The sequence below is a fragment of the Camarhynchus parvulus genome, chromosome 4A, assembly GCF_901933205.1.
Source record: "Camarhynchus parvulus chromosome 4A, STF_HiC, whole genome shotgun sequence".
Taxonomy (NCBI): Eukaryota; Metazoa; Chordata; class Aves; order Passeriformes; family Thraupidae; genus Camarhynchus; species Camarhynchus parvulus.
This window is the reverse complement of record NC_044600.1, coordinates 710,338-725,004: the sequence shown is the minus strand read 5'-3', so window position 1 is coordinate 725,004 and position 14,667 is coordinate 710,338. Positions and strand designations below refer to the sequence as shown.

Genomic DNA, 14,667 nt, shown 5'->3' with positions numbered 1-14,667 from the left:
GGGGCACTGGGATTGTCCTGTGTCCCTGTTGGATGGGGCACTGGGATTGTCCTGTGTCCCTGCTGGATGGGGCACTGGGATTGTCCTGTGTCCCTGTTGGGGCACTGGGATTGTCCTGTGTCCCTGTTGGATGGGGCACTGGGATTGTCCTGTGTCCCTGTTGGATGGGGCACTGGGATTGTCCTGTGTCCCTGTTGGATGGGGCACTGGGATTGTCCTGTGCCCCTGGACAATCCCTGGGGATTCTCTGTGCCCCTGCCGCCCTGGACCTGCCTGGCCAGGCTGTTCCTGTCTGTGGCTGGAGCTTTGGCAGGCTGCTGTGGCATGCTGGCTGGAAGGTGCCAGCTGTGCCCACGCTCTGGCTGCAGTGCCACCACAGCTGGCAGCTGCAGCACAGCTCCTTCCCTGCCCCTCACTCCCTTCAGGGACTGCAGCCACAGGCTCTTGTGTCCACACAGGGTTCCTTAGAGGCAATGCTGATTTTTTTTAGCCTTTGAAGCATAAAGCAGAGTCTCTCCTACACCCTGCAGCTCTTTAGTAACCCAGAAACCATCTCCAGCCTGACAAAATAAAGAGCCTAGAGAAGATTTCAGCTGGCCTTGCTGTGATAATGAAGTGATAGGTGATGGAAATGAGTCAAACCCTGTGGTCCTGCCTTAGTCAAGGCTCTCACTGAAGCCAGTGGGAGTTCAGCTTTTAGGGAGAAATGCAGGAGTGCATTTGTTTTTTTTCTGTTATATAAATGTTACATGATTACAGGGAACAATGTCTTTCTTGGAATAAGATGCTTTAATATTAACACCATTCTCCATTACTTTATAGATGCTGCCCTGTGTAACACCAGAAAGTTTAGTTCCCCTTGAATTGAGGGTGAACTAGCAGCATCCCATTTTCGATGCTCTTTGGAAGCTTTCAGCTCAGTGTTACAGAGAAATAGCACAGTAGTTGGAGCTGTCCTGTCCTGTTCATCACATTCACAGACCTCCACAGCCTCATCTGCACTGACTGGGACCAGGGTCCTAAGCAGCTTCTCATGCTCATAAAAGAAGCCATTTTCTGCTCTTTGGTTTCTTTTGCCTGTGGAAATTATGGTATTTTATTCATTTTTCCTGCTGTTTTTCCATGACATACATCATGTTTCATCAGAGAAGTGCACTACAGTTTCCTGACACTTTGTTTAGATGCTTGAAATCTCCTCTGCAGGTTGAAGTAGGTTTTGCCTACTTACTAGCTGACAACTGTTGAAGTTGCAAACAAGAGTTGAGTTTTGGTAAACCAAAAAGAAAAAAAAAAACCAAACCAAGAAGCTGTATGTCCTGCTTAATTGATTTTATGGGTGGATTTTTCTTAAATATCTGCTTCAGCTGTGTGAATGTAATGTTCTGTAAGAGCATCATCTGGCTGACTCCACGTGAGGAAGCAATAACACTAAAGATCCTCTTTTTGCACTTAGGGTCTGACTCCAGCCCACTGCAGTCAGCCTCCCTGATTTCAGTGAGGTCTGGGTCAGGTCAAACTGACACCTCAGGGTTGTCACCAATCACTTAGGGTCCCAAAGCGTCCCAGGGCTGAAACCTGTATCTAGCAAGTGTTGAAGTTTACATTAATGTATGTACCTTTGGAACACGTGCCATAAATCCAAGCTAAATGTCCATGTTTGCACTAAGGATGTTCTTGTGATAAGACTTTTTCAGCATCTTTACCAATAATGTATCTATTGAATTTTTGAGAAGGGAAAAGGAATGTTGAAGACTAATAATTTAATTTTGTGTTTCTTTGTCTAGTTTTGCTTTTGTAGAACATAGGTAGGTACAGGTGGTTTGAACTTTTAAGCAGATGTGTGCAAAGAGCACCTGAGTGTGTGGAGAGCAGGGTTAGTGGTGTGCATGCAGTAGTGAGTTTGCTCTGCCCCAGCCAAAGGAAATGTTCATTCCATGGACTAAAGGGGGACCTTTATGATCTGACTTTCATTTGTGAGCTGGTCCTTAGACAGTCCCAGGTTAAGTCAGAACGTGCTGGGTTTGTTTTGTGCCTGTTTTTGTGTGGAGCAGTTGCTGAGCTGCTGGCTGGGGCTCCCAGCCCCCAGTGGCTGCTCCTCCAGGACTGGGGTGAGCCCTGAGCCCCTCAGAGCCAGGACCAGCTGAGTCTGAGCTGAGCAGCACCAGAGCCAGCACATCCCATGTCCTTCACTGGAGCCACAGTGCAGAGCTGTTCAACCACTGAAGGCTCTGTTCCTCTGCTTCCAAATCAATCACAATGCACTAATGAGGTGGGAAAGTCTTAATTACTGTTGGGGCTCTTTATAGTGGTTACAATTCTTGTGGTAACAATACACATTTTGAGGTACAATGTAAATATTTGTCTGAAACATAGCACACATTGCATATTGAATGATTTTAATCTTTTTTGTCTTCCATAGTTTTAAATCTAAGCTTTTATTAATTTATGAGGTTGATAAGTTCTGCAAATCTGAATGTACAGTCTGAGGTTTTTAACATTTGAAACTTTGCACACATGGTATGTTCCCCTGAGTATGCTGTTGAACTAGGCTCTCCATGTATATGTATAAATTACAGTAGAGAATTTTCTCTGACTGCAAGTTTAAATGAACTATATTGTATATGTACCTGTAAAAATGTGTTAAATCTATATTTAAAGATTAAAAACTTGTTAAATAAATCCATCTGAGAATATGCAATTCTGTTCAAATACACATCTGCTATAATTCTTGAGAAAAAAAAAGTGCTCACAGTGTTGGTTTTATTTAATTTCCTTGGAACAACTTAAAACCTTCTTACATGCATTTTGATTTTAAGGTAAGCAGTGGCAGATGATCCGATTAGTTTCTCGCTGGATTGCAGTGGCAATAAGAGTGGTAGAGGCACCTTAGCACTCATAGTGAAGTCTGAAAGAGCAGCTGCTGACAGCCTGCCCTGGCTCAGGGTGTCCCCAGTGTCCCCTGCCCCCATCCCAGCAGGGTCAGGGTGTCCCCAGTGTCCCCTGGACCCATCCCAGCAGGGTCAGGGTGTCCCCAGTGTCCCCTGCCCCCATCCCAGCAGGGTCAGGGTGTCCCCAGCCTCTCCTCCATGTGAAAACCTCTGTTTGGGAGCACTGTGGCTGCACTGCTGTGCGTGTTCACCTCCCTCATGGGCTCCTGGGGTGCTGCTGGGGCAGCAGTGCCTGCTGGGCTTCCCTTGCCCACACTGCTGTGTGCCAGCTGTGGGCAGTGCTGGTGGCACACTGGCCTGGGACATGTGTGATCCATTCCCCTGCTGATCCACCAACCCCTGCATTCGGGATTTGGGGACTTACACCACCCCAGCAGCACCAGTGCATTCAGAAATGCAGCCGTGGGTCATTAGAGGACTTTTTATTTCCTTATTACCGCATTTTCATTGCATTCTCTCAACTTCAGCCTCCCAAGAGCAGAAGTTATTTCACCTAGAAATGTTTATTGAAATGCCATGGTCTCTCAAAGCCACAGGGATTGCCGTGGTCCCTCTCCACGTCCCCAGTCCATCCTCCAGCGTGGTGCAGCCTCCCCACAGGGCTCAGCGCTCCCTCCCCGGGGTCAGGGGAGCCTCGTGGTTTGCTTGATCCACTTGACGTACTTGGAGACCCTGGTGTAGATGCCGTACTTGCCGGGCAGGGCGCACTCCTCGCCCCAGCTGGTGATGCCCGTGAGGAACCAGGTGCCCTCGATCTCGGTGGTGTAGGGTCCCCCGCTGTCCCCCTCGCACGTGTCCCTGCCCCCGGACGGGAACCCCGCGCAGAACATGTTCTGCAGGATGCTGGTGGAGGTGCTCTTCAGGCAGGTGGGCCGGTCCACAAAGGGCACCCTGAGCACCTGCAGGGTGGTGGCCGCGCGGCCGCGGAACAGCACCTTGCCCCAGCCGCTGACGGTGCCCACGCCCTGCTTCAGGAGAGCGTTGGTGAACTCGCGGCTGCCCAGGCACACCGGCGTCACGTAGCTGTTGAAGGTGAGCGGCTGGTCCAGCTCCAGCAGGGCGATGTCGTTGTGGTACTCGTTGATGGAGGCGTTGTAGGTGGGGTGGGGCAGCAGCCTCACCACCTTGCGCAGCTGCTCCGTGTGGTCATCGCTCCTGACGTCGTGTTCACCTGCACAGACCAGCGGGGCTGGGTGCCCGGGCAGCGCCAGGGACTGTGCCCTGCTGGAGCCAGCCAGTGCCAGTGCCACTCCAGCCCAGCCTGGAGGCTGCAGAGGGCTGTGGCAGCACCAGGGACTGCCCTGCTGGTGCCAACCAGTGCCGGTGCCACTCCAGCCCAGCCTGGAGGCTGCAGAGGGCTGTGGCAGCTCCAGGGACTGTGCCCTGCTGGAGCCAGCCAGTGCCAGTGCCACTCCAGCCCAGCCTGGAGGCTGCAGAGGGCTGTGGCAGCACCAGGGACCGTGCCCTGCTGGAGCCAGCCCCGTGCCACTCCAGCCCAGCTGCAGAGGGCTGAGCCCTCAGGTGCCTCTGAGGCTGTTCTGGCCAGGCTGCTGGCTCCTCGTCAGAGGCACCTGCAGGTTCCCTCCCATCTCAGCCCCCAGCACTACCCAGCTGTGACACCGGGCACACATCATCCAGCCAGGCACCAAAGATGCAGATGCTTTTGCCAGAGTTACCAGCAAAGTGGCTGTTCTGGGGATTTAGCACCCTCAGAGAGAGGTAAGGGGATGTCACCTGTGCAGCAAGGGGAGCAAAACTTGCTGATGAAAAATACTAGTCTAAAATAAATAATGTATTAGTGAAAAGAAACCTTAACCTCCCCTTTCTAAACCCCCAGAGCCACGGGGCAGGATGGGGCGCGGGAGGGCAGCGGTGCCACCGCTGATGCTCACAGGTGCCCCTGAGCCAGCCCGAGGCTCAGCTGCTCACGGCCGCTGCCGTGATGCGGGATGCTCTGATGGCAGTGCCAGCAGCCGCGGGATGCTGCGATCACGGTGCGGGATGCTGCGATCGCGGTATCGGCAGCGGCGGGATGCTCTGATCGCGGTGCGGGCAGCCTGTTACCCCGCCTTGTGTAACAGGTGGGCAGAGGCAGGGCGGCGCTCGGGTGGGTGAAGGGGCAGCACCTGGGGCCGCATCCCCGGCAGGATGAGCAGCATTAAGCGTGGCGTTTGCCGGGCGCCGTCCCGCAGCCCCGGGGCGTTCGGGCCGTGCTGCGGGCTCTCCCCGGCCCGGCCGGGCTCTCCCTGGCCCTGCCGGGCTCTCCCCTGGCCCCGCCGGGCTCTCCAGAACCGGCGGCGCTGAGCAGCAGCTTCGGAGCCAGCCTGAGGTGAGCGGGTGCTGCGGGCTCGGCGAGGGCTTTGTGGGCACAGTGGGAATGGCAGCTCCCTCCCTCCCAGGCTGTTTGTACAGCCCAGACGTGGGGGAGACTTTTGGCTGGCTTTTCTTACGTTAGAGACGCTTGCTATTGCTGGGAACCTGAAAATGTTATTCAGGGATGAAAGTGTTGAAGCTAAGAAATATAGGGGAGGGGAAGGCTTCTTCCAGCGGGCTTTAAAGCTGGCTGGATGAGCCTCTGGCTCAGGTGAGCTCGCCCATGGCCAGGCTGATCTGTGCTCACACTGTGGCTGGGACCAAGGCAGACCCAGCTCACTGCTCCTGCCAGAGGTGGTGGCACCTGCAGGACCAGGCTGGTGAAGTGTCGTAGGTTCAGCTGGGGCCTCTGTGCCCCCAGCAGCTCGAGTCAGACTCCAGAGCAGCTCATGTCCTGCTGCTGCCCCTCGCTGTGGTCAGTGCCCTGTGCTGTGCCTTGTGCCCTGTTCCTCCCCTCGTGCCCAGGTGCTCACCTGCCACAGCAGTGAGGTTGTGGGTGTAGCCTGGCTTCAGGCAGTGTGCTGCTGTCACCAGCCACTTCTCGTTGATGATGGTGGCACCGCAGAAGCCCACGCCTTGGCTGTTCACCAGCAGAACCTGTGGGAGCAGGGCAAATCACACTCTGGGGTTTGTGTGAGCCTGGACCAGTGGAAGGTGGCCCTGGTCACAGCAGGGGTTGGAACTGGCTGATCTTTAAGGTTCCTTCCAACCCAAACTGTTGGGTGATTCTATGATCTGCTGCAACTGATGGAGCCAAAAAATGAATTGCATTGCCCCTTGCAAAACTCCCTTCCCTCAGCCTTCCGCTAGCTTTTGGCACATTCGTGGACTACTGGGCAATCTGTCGGTGTAGCTCGACCCTTTTTGCCCCACTGGGTAAAGCTGCTGTGACTCTGACTTGTGGCTTTCTTTGCCAGAGGAGAGCCCCATGCAGGCAAGTTTTGCTGCTCTGGCATAGAAGTGTGTGTGAAAAGAAGCTGCGCTCCTGTTGGGCCTGAGGCTATTGCCAGGCTAAGCTGAGAGACAGGCTCTGGGTGTGTAGAGGCAGGATGCTCTGTGCTGGGGTCCCAGAAGGTTTGCAAAGGTTGGTACCTGCCAGGGCACCTCTCCCTTCATGCTGTCCGAGCCGCCGACGACGCGCGTGCCCGTCCTGAGCACGGGGGTGATCCTCGAGGGGGCTGCGGTGCTGCTCTCCGTGGCGTTGTCCTGGCCCTCCTCGGGGCCCTCCTCGGGGCCCTCCTCGGCCTCGGGCTCCTCGCCCGTGCTGTTCCAGTGCTCAAAGGTGTTCATGGAGCGGGTCAGCTTCCTCTTGGCCTCGGGAGCCGTGATCCTCCCGCAGGGAAACGGCACTGGGAGAGAACGGTCACACCGGGGCCCACACCGGGGCCCACACCGGGGCCCACACCGGGGCCGGCTGTGTCACACTGGGAGAGCACGGTCACACCGGGGCCCACACCGGGGCCCACACCGGGGCCCACACCGGGGCCCACACCGGGGCCGGCTGTGTCACACCCTACCGCCACCAGAGGGGAGGGAGCAGGGAAATCCTCTCCTCAGCACAGCTGGGGACCAGCTCAGGGCTCTGGGCTGAGCATGGGCACCCTGTACCTGTGCATTGGAGCCCCAGTGTGAGTGATATGGAAACATAGCAAAAGCATTGATTGTTTATGGGCTTTGAAAATGACATCTGAGCAGCTTTAAAAGTGAAAAAAGCTTGTGTGGAGCATCTGTGCCTGATGGGCTGGGGCAGCTGTGCCTGCTCTTGGCAGGATGTGTGCTGCATACGTGGGAATCCTGTGCTGGGCACTTCCAGAGCAGTGACCCCAGAGCAATGAAGAGCCAGCTGGGGCAGGGCAGGAAATAACAGCTGCCAATTGTACAGATAATCCTGCTTGGCACCAAGGTGAGGAAAACATTAATAAACTCTTCCTAGAGTTGTGTATTTCCTCTGTTAGTGAAGAACTCATTGGCAGGCTCGTTTCAGACGAGCTCTTGCCATTGCTCTCCCACGCAGCGTGTGCTGAATTCCTGCTGGTGGTGGCAGTCAAAATAGTAAATAGCACCAGGCATTGTCTTTCATCTGAAAAGCTCTCAGAAGCACTGAGCAAACAAACATTAGTGTAAAATCAGATGTGAGTGTGGCCTACTGAGACTTCATCCTTTATTTTTAAACAGCTCACTTTAGGGACAGGACTCAAGTGTTGAGTGATGGAAAGTGGTACCTGCAGGCTCAGCCTATGAAATGAAGGTTTCAGAGCCAACAAAACAAAGCTTTTGCAGGAAGGACAATCACCCAACCTGAAAGACAATCTTCTTGCTAACTGTAAACCTTTCTGATCCAGTGAAAGTGATACAGCATGTTGGGCAACACAGGATGAGATCCTCTGTTCACAGGATTCCCAGCCCAGGATCCTTCCCAGACTGATTGCTGGCTGCCAGCCCTTTCAGGAGGTCAGTGCTCCCTGGGGCAACTGACAGAGCTGCCCTGTGCAGGTACCTGCACGTCAGCTTGGGTGTGCACCTGCTGCAGGTGCCTGCATGTCAGCTTGGGTGTGCACCTGCTGCAGGTGCCTGCATGTCAGCTTGGGTGTGCAAACCTGCTGCAGCCAGCTGTTGGAAATGTCATAGCATCAAATGGTAAACTGACTTCAGGTGGCAAAATATTTATCTGCTCAATCTCTTCTCTCCAGATGTGCTTCTGGGATGCTCATGCCCAGTTAATTTGCTGTGCTGTGGTGGGTTGGGGCTGCACGTGTCAGTGTGTTTATAGGTATTGTAATGGTCTAGGGGCAGGGTAGAGCTGGGGAGCACAAGGAGAACCAGCTATTCTTTAGCCCTTTGTGAAGTTGCAGCCTCAAGCACTGCACCAAATCCAGGACAAGGCCTTGAAAACTTGAACCCAAATCTCTTAAAAACCGTTTCAAAGCTCACCTGTAGGTTCACAGGACTTTCCATCTTCATGCAGTTTGTAGCCAGGGGCACAGGAGCACACAACCTTCTGTGGGGGCTGATGACTGCAGAAGTGCTTGCAGCCTCCATTTTTAATAGCACAGGTGAAGTCTGAAAGAAATGAAAATGAAACTGTGAGAGCTCTTTTGAAACCCAGCTGGTCAGAGATCTGTTGAGACTGGGGGGTTTGGGCTCAGTAACCCCCGTGGCTGCCCCAGACTGTGGAAAGCAGATGGTGGTTTGCAGGGGGCTGGGGAGGCAGGGCAGTCCCATCCCTGCTCACAGTCCCAGGGCAGTCCCAGGGCAGTCCCATCCGTGCTCCCAGGGCAGGGCAGTGGGCAGGTTGAGGAGCTCACGGAGCCCCCCAGAGCCCTGGCACAGCCTCCAACAGCTGTGTGCTGGCTGAAATCCGGCACCTGACCCTACAGGACTCCTGCAAATATTTGGTGACAAGCCACGTGATTTCCCCACTCTTGTGCTTTTGGCAGTGGGGGAGAACACCCTGTATAGACTGGAACAGCCTGTATAGACTGGAGCAAACCCTGTATAGACTGGAACAGCCTGCATAGACTGGAGCAAACCCTGTATAGACTGGAGCAGCCTGCATAGACTGGAGCAAACCCTGTATAGACTGGAACAGCCTGCATAGACTGGAGCAAACCCTGTATAGACTGGAACAGCCTGCATAGACTGGAACACCCTGTATAGACTGGAGCAGCCTGTATAGACTGGAGCAAACCCTGTATAGACTGGAACAGCCTGTATAGACTGGAGCAGCCTGCATAGACTGGAGCAAACCCTGTATAGACTGGAACAGCCTGCATAGACTGGAGCAAACCCTGTATAGACTGGAGCAAACCCTGCATAGACTGGAGCAGCCTGCATAGACTGGAGCAGCCTGCATAGACTGGAGCGCAGCCTGCATAGACTGGAGCAGCCTGCATAGACTGGAGCAAACCCTGTATAGACTGGAACAGCCTGTATAGACTGGAGCAGCCTGCATAGACTGGAGCAAACCCTGTATAGACTGGAGCAGCCTGCATAGACTGGAGCAAACCCTGTATAGACTGGAACAGCCTGCATAGACTGGAGCAAACCCTGCCCCAGCCCGGCCTGGAGGAGCCCTTCCAGCAGGATGGGTGGATGGGTGATGGAACAGCCCCAGCCCGAGGCAGAGCCAGGTTTCCATCCCCTGCACCCAGCCCAGCCTCACTCCTCTGGCAGCAGCACCTTGGAGCTGGGGAACCACAAACCTGCAGAGGCCCTTGCAATTCCCAGGGAGTTTTCAAATAACTTCACAGCAGATTAACTCCACTCCTACTTCCTCAAGGACACCTCCCTTCCTGTAGCCATTTTAATGCCATCATTTACTATTTTTACAGAGCTCTTCTTCACGCCTCACTTCCAGCTCTATTTTTGCTCCTCACTTCCCCAAGAAATCTGCAATGAGACTGTTTAAATTTGATGCAACTTTGAAATGCTCTTTTTAACGTACACTCCTCTCTTGCCAGAGCAGAAATACAACTAGAAAGAGAATCTTTTATTAGTGCAGTGAGTCTAGCACATTATGTGAGCTGTACAGCCCCTGATTATACTATAAGAGCTGAATATCCCTCTTGCTTAAATTATCAGCTGTTTGGTTTTCATAAACTCCTCAACCCATCAGGAAAATATTTGCCTTTTATTTGCCTCCAGAATCAAGGTTGCTGCTGGTAATTGTAATTATGAATTAAGCAGAGTGCCATTGAGGGGAAGTCAGGATAGTCCTGCTCTGCCCAGCACCTGCTGCTCAGCCTGGCACGAGGAAGGGGAGTGGGAGAGTGGGGGTTCCATGGGGTCTGTGGGAGAGTGGGGGTTCCATGGGGTCTGTGGGGAACTCTGCTCTCAGCAGGTGAGCAGGCTGTCCCTGACTGAGCAGTCCCAGGCAGGTTTGTGCTTCTGGGACACAAAGGAAGGGCTCTGTGTCAACATTTGCCCTGGCAGCCACAGCTGGACAGGAGACCTTGAGCCTGAGTCTCCACTGAGCCCTGCCTAAGAGCAGGTGCCCAGCAGAGGGGGGCTGGCCAGGACCAGAGACAGCCCCTGCTGTCCCCAGGCATGTCCCCCTGCCATGCCCAGCCCCTGCCATCCCCAGGCACGTCCCCAGGCTGTCCCCCTGCCATCCCAGGGCCAGCAGGCTGCATTCACACCTCCCTGCCTCCCAGCACAGCAGGGTGGGTGTCAGCCAGCCCCAGAGGGTGACCCTGCTGATCCCAGGGGTTCCAGCAGAGCAGCCCCACACGTACCTATCTCACAGTTCTTGCCTTCATAGCCAGCTGGGCACCAGCACACGTAGGAGTTGATCTGGTCCTTGCAAATGGCTCCGTTTTTGCACGGGTTGGGTTTGCACTGATCCCCATCTTGGAGAGAGCACAGCAGAGTCAGCAAACACAGGGCTAACACCCACCACAGCCCTGCCAGGGCCAGCACAGCTCCTCCCTGCGCTGGGAACAGCCAGGGCCTGGCAGCTGAGTGCAGCAGCAGGGGGGAGCACAGCAGGGCTCTGTGCCCCGGAGCTGTGTCCCCTGTCCCCTGTGGGTCACCCTGCCCGGCTCAGAGAACCCCTCTGCAGTCACCCTCCTGCAGCATCCCAGCAGGACCTCGTGGCTTGGCCAAACTAGACAAGTGGAGGAGGTCTGCTCCTTCAGGAGTGCTCAGAGTATCCTACTCTGGTTGTTTGAACACTCAGGCTGTTCTGTGAAAGTTTGGGCCTGTCCATGGGGGTGTGGAGACCTGTCTGGTGTCAGGATTGAGAACCTCCCTGTTGCTCTTCCTTTCTCAGTCCTGCACTATTACCTGCTCTAGATTTCTCCCCCTGTGGCAGGGCTTCTATTTTCACAGCTCCAGCTGAGAACCTGCGGCTTTAATGAAAACACTCCTATTGCAAAGTTGGGGATGTACAGCTTGGAGAAGCAAATCAGGGATGTTAAACCATGGGGGGTGCCCTTTGAAGTGTTTGTGCCAAGGCATGGAGAAAGGGCAGGGCTGAGCTGGGTTTGTGCCCTGAGAAGGGGCAGGATAGTGTGTGAGCCCATGGGGCTTTCAGGAAAGGGCTGGAATGCAAAATGCAAACAGGAACAAAATGCTTTGGGCTTGTCTGAGTCCTCTGGGAGCTCTGAGGCAGGGTGAGGATTGCAGCTGGGGCTGGGGGCTGTGCAGGGCTGAGCTCCTGAGAGCTGCACGCTCAACAGCAAAGCAGGCACCCCAGATGACAGAGGAATTGATGGCATTCCTTATTTTTGATAAGCCAATTTGTTACAGTGGCAGGGAAACAAATGCAGTGCTGAGTTTCATCAGTTGTTTTTTCAGAGGACAGTCCTACAATGCAAATGTAATGTTTTTATTTTATAGTCTGGACTGAGTAATCTGAATTATTTAAGGCTTTTTAGTGAGATGTTCTGGGCACTCTGCCAATCTACCAAACAGTTCATTTATTGAAATGTCCTCAAAATTAGTTTCAGATGGTGTAGTGGGCATTGAAATATTTTTGTTAAGGGACCAAGGAGTCGTTGGGGATGGAGGCTGAAAAGGAAGAAGTGGATGTGGAGAGAAAGCAGTGAAGTAAGGGTGTGAATTGCAAACAGCTGTTTGCTATGATCATGTTGAGTCTCCACTTTAATATGGCATTTCTAGGGATTCACGCTGTGCCTGCACAGGGCTGTGCTTTATCTGGAGATCTCTGCTGGAGAACAGAGCATTTGCTGTTTGCTGAAGGGATGTTAATTATTGCTGTGGTATTTTACTCTGTGGCACAGCTGAAACTGGAGCCCAGAGCATGACCTGGGCTCAATGAGATCCAGCACTCTGCCTCAACTGGTTTTGTTCAGTGAGGTTTTTCAAATTTGTTCAGAAAAACCCTGCTTGAACAAATAAAATGCTAAGATATCTTTTTGGTTTTTTTTTTCATTGCCATTTCTGTACCAATGGGACAGACCCAGGCTGGGCACTGCAGGATTTGGAGTGCAGGGCTCTGATGGCTCTGCCCTTACAGCTCCAGGATGCTGGAATACATTTGTTACAGACACATCAGGTCTTTATGCACTGAGACAGGAATATTAAGCATTAGAACATGAAGAAAGCAGCTCTTACCAACGTATGTTTGCCAAAACTGCATCTGCAAAGGGAAAAAAGAAAAAGTTTCCTTTGTTTTCCGATTTCTGGGTGTTGTGTGACTGAAGCAGTACCTGGATGGCTCCAAAGCTCAAGGGAAAGACTCGCAGGGAAACCACCACCTCCAGATCCCAGTGGTGACTGATGAAGCCTTTCAAGCAGCTCCCCAGCCCAAGTGACGGAGCACAGGTGAGAACCTGCCATGCCAGAGGCTGCCCTTGGCCCTGCAGGTTTTCTCCTGGCTGTTCCCTCCTCCTGCCCCTGTGCCCCAGCTGGAGGGAACAAGGTCAGGGTTGGGGTTAGAGTTGGGTTAGAGCATCATGGCACTCACCGTTTTCTCTTCATTCTCAAACACCTCCCGGGCCTCCTCATAGCTGCACTTCTCCTCGATGCACTCCCTCTCCAGGTTGCCAGGGATCACCTCCTCCAGCCGGTTGGAGTTGGCTCTGCGCTGCCTCTGCAGCACCGAGCTGGCCTCTCTGCTGCCCAGGAACACTGCAACGGACAGGGCAGGGCTGGGTCCTCCCTTTCCACATGTGCATCCCCCATTGCCCATGCCAGAGACAGCCCAGCACTGCCACTGCAGACTGAGATTTCTTTATTGCCCCACCTCAGCCCCTCTGGTCCAAAGGATCAAATCTGCAGAGCCAAATGTCAAAATAGTCAATAGAAATGGCTGATGGAAAGAGGGTGATTGGGAGGGCTGAAGTTTGATGCTTGAAATACCCTAAAGCAGCAGGTGTGAGAGTCCCCCATTACAGATGCACAGACTGGAATAAGCTGTTTGAGAGGGGAAAATAATGGGCTTTTTGTGCTGCTGCTTGGTGAGGTCTTGTTTGGCCACAGAGACTGTCCTGCCCTGTGTGCCTGTGAGGCTGTGCTGGCCATTTGCCCCTGCAGAGCTCTGGCCCTTGGGAGCAAGGGGCCATTTCCTCCTCTCCCTCCTCCTCATCCCTGCCCATGGGTACCCTGGGGGCTGGGAACCACCCTCACCCTGAGAATGCACCCCCACACCATCTACCAGCTTCTGAACCACCACCTGAGACAGGGACACAGGTCTCCAGGCAGGTGCTGGCAGGGCACACCTGTGCTGTATTTTATAGGGGATTCACCTGGTGAGTGGTGGCAAAAAGATGAGGTTCTGCTCACTTTTTACTGCTGAGCAAACATTTCGGAAAGAGCCTTTTTTTAACCTGTTTCCAGCTATGTTTAATGAAAGAAGAAAGGGCAGCCTTGCAGGAAACAGAGCTCACACTGGATGTGAAGCAGCCTCTGCTGGAAGTGTTGCTGCTGCAGATAAATCAGCATTCTGCATTACTGTGTGTGATTGCCCACATCCATCAGCTGCTCTCTCCTGTCCCCAGCTCTGGCTGCATCCCACAGCCTTTGTTAAAGCCACACTGGGCTTGCCTTTAAACAACCCTGGCAGTGGCAAATGCAATGAGTGTTTTATGGATGTGAGCACTTGTTTGCTCTCCAGGACAAAGTGATGGCACACAAAGAGCTGTGACTGTCACTCCCCCAGCAGCGCTCTCCCTTTCTCCCCTTCTGTGTGTGCCTTTGAAAATGGCTGAATGGAGCTCTGAAAGCTTAAAGATGCAAAAACCTAAGGAAGAATCCATTCTGAATATTAATCCCTGTGACACATGCCGTATAAAATCAGCACAGAAGCCATTATTTCATTCCCCCAGCAAAGAGCAGAGCTCTGGAGAGGAGCAGAGCAAGGCAGCAGTGCCTCTGAGCTGCTCTCCCCAGCAGTGCCCGAGCTGTCACACCGCAAGTGACAAACTGTCCCTAGCCCGTATCTGTGACACCTGTGCCCAAAGGTGAAGGGGTTGCTCTCTTTGAGATGCACTCACCTGTGTTTCCAGCAGCCAGCCAAGCTCCCAGCAGACATAAGGAGAGCGTGAGGGGGCCCTTTGCCATCTTCTCCCCTGGCCAGGCTCGCTGACAGCGCGAGCAGGGCTGAGCTCGGTCAACGGTTCAAAGGGCAGGAGTTGTTGATTTACTGCTCTGGGCAGCCCTGGGGTTAAGGTGGCCACATGTCCCCGTGCCCAGCACAGGCAGCTCTGCTCTGCCACCCCAGGGCAGGCTGTGCTCCTGGCACGGGGGGCTCACAGCCTGGCTGGGACAGGGGCAGGAACAGGGCTGTGCCCTCTGGACGTGCTGCTCTCTCCAGGCTGCAGCACCACTCACGGCTCTGTGGCCACAGCAGCCCCTGGGTGTTTGGAAGAGCTTCTCCTCGAGC

General features: G+C 53.8%; 2 protein-coding genes across 2 annotated transcripts in view; one reads left to right on the top strand and one right to left on the bottom strand.

The window, feature by feature from the left end:
- MCF2 (MCF.2 cell line derived transforming sequence) overlaps positions 1 to 1,032 on the top strand; it is a 52,982-nt gene extending 51,950 nt beyond the window's left edge. The window contains 1 exon segment of the mRNA XM_030967467.1: positions 823 to 1,032. Within this exon segment, the coding sequence (XP_030823327.1) occupies positions 823 to 863 (41 nt within the window). The 3' untranslated portion in view covers positions 864 to 1,032.
- A 2,539-nt stretch (positions 1,033 to 3,571) lies between these two features.
- Positions 3,572 to 14,345, bottom strand: F9 (coagulation factor IX). The gene is made up of 8 exons (XM_030967716.1): positions 14,279 to 14,345; positions 12,751 to 12,914; positions 12,399 to 12,423; positions 10,556 to 10,669; positions 8,253 to 8,381; positions 6,414 to 6,670; positions 5,795 to 5,918; positions 3,572 to 4,119 (listed from the first exon to the last, which is right to left on the bottom strand). The coding sequence occupies exons 1-8, from the start codon at positions 14,343 to 14,345 to the stop codon at positions 3,572 to 3,574; spliced, it is 1,428 nt and encodes a 475-aa protein (XP_030823576.1).
- Positions 14,346 to 14,667: the final 322 nt, after the last annotated feature.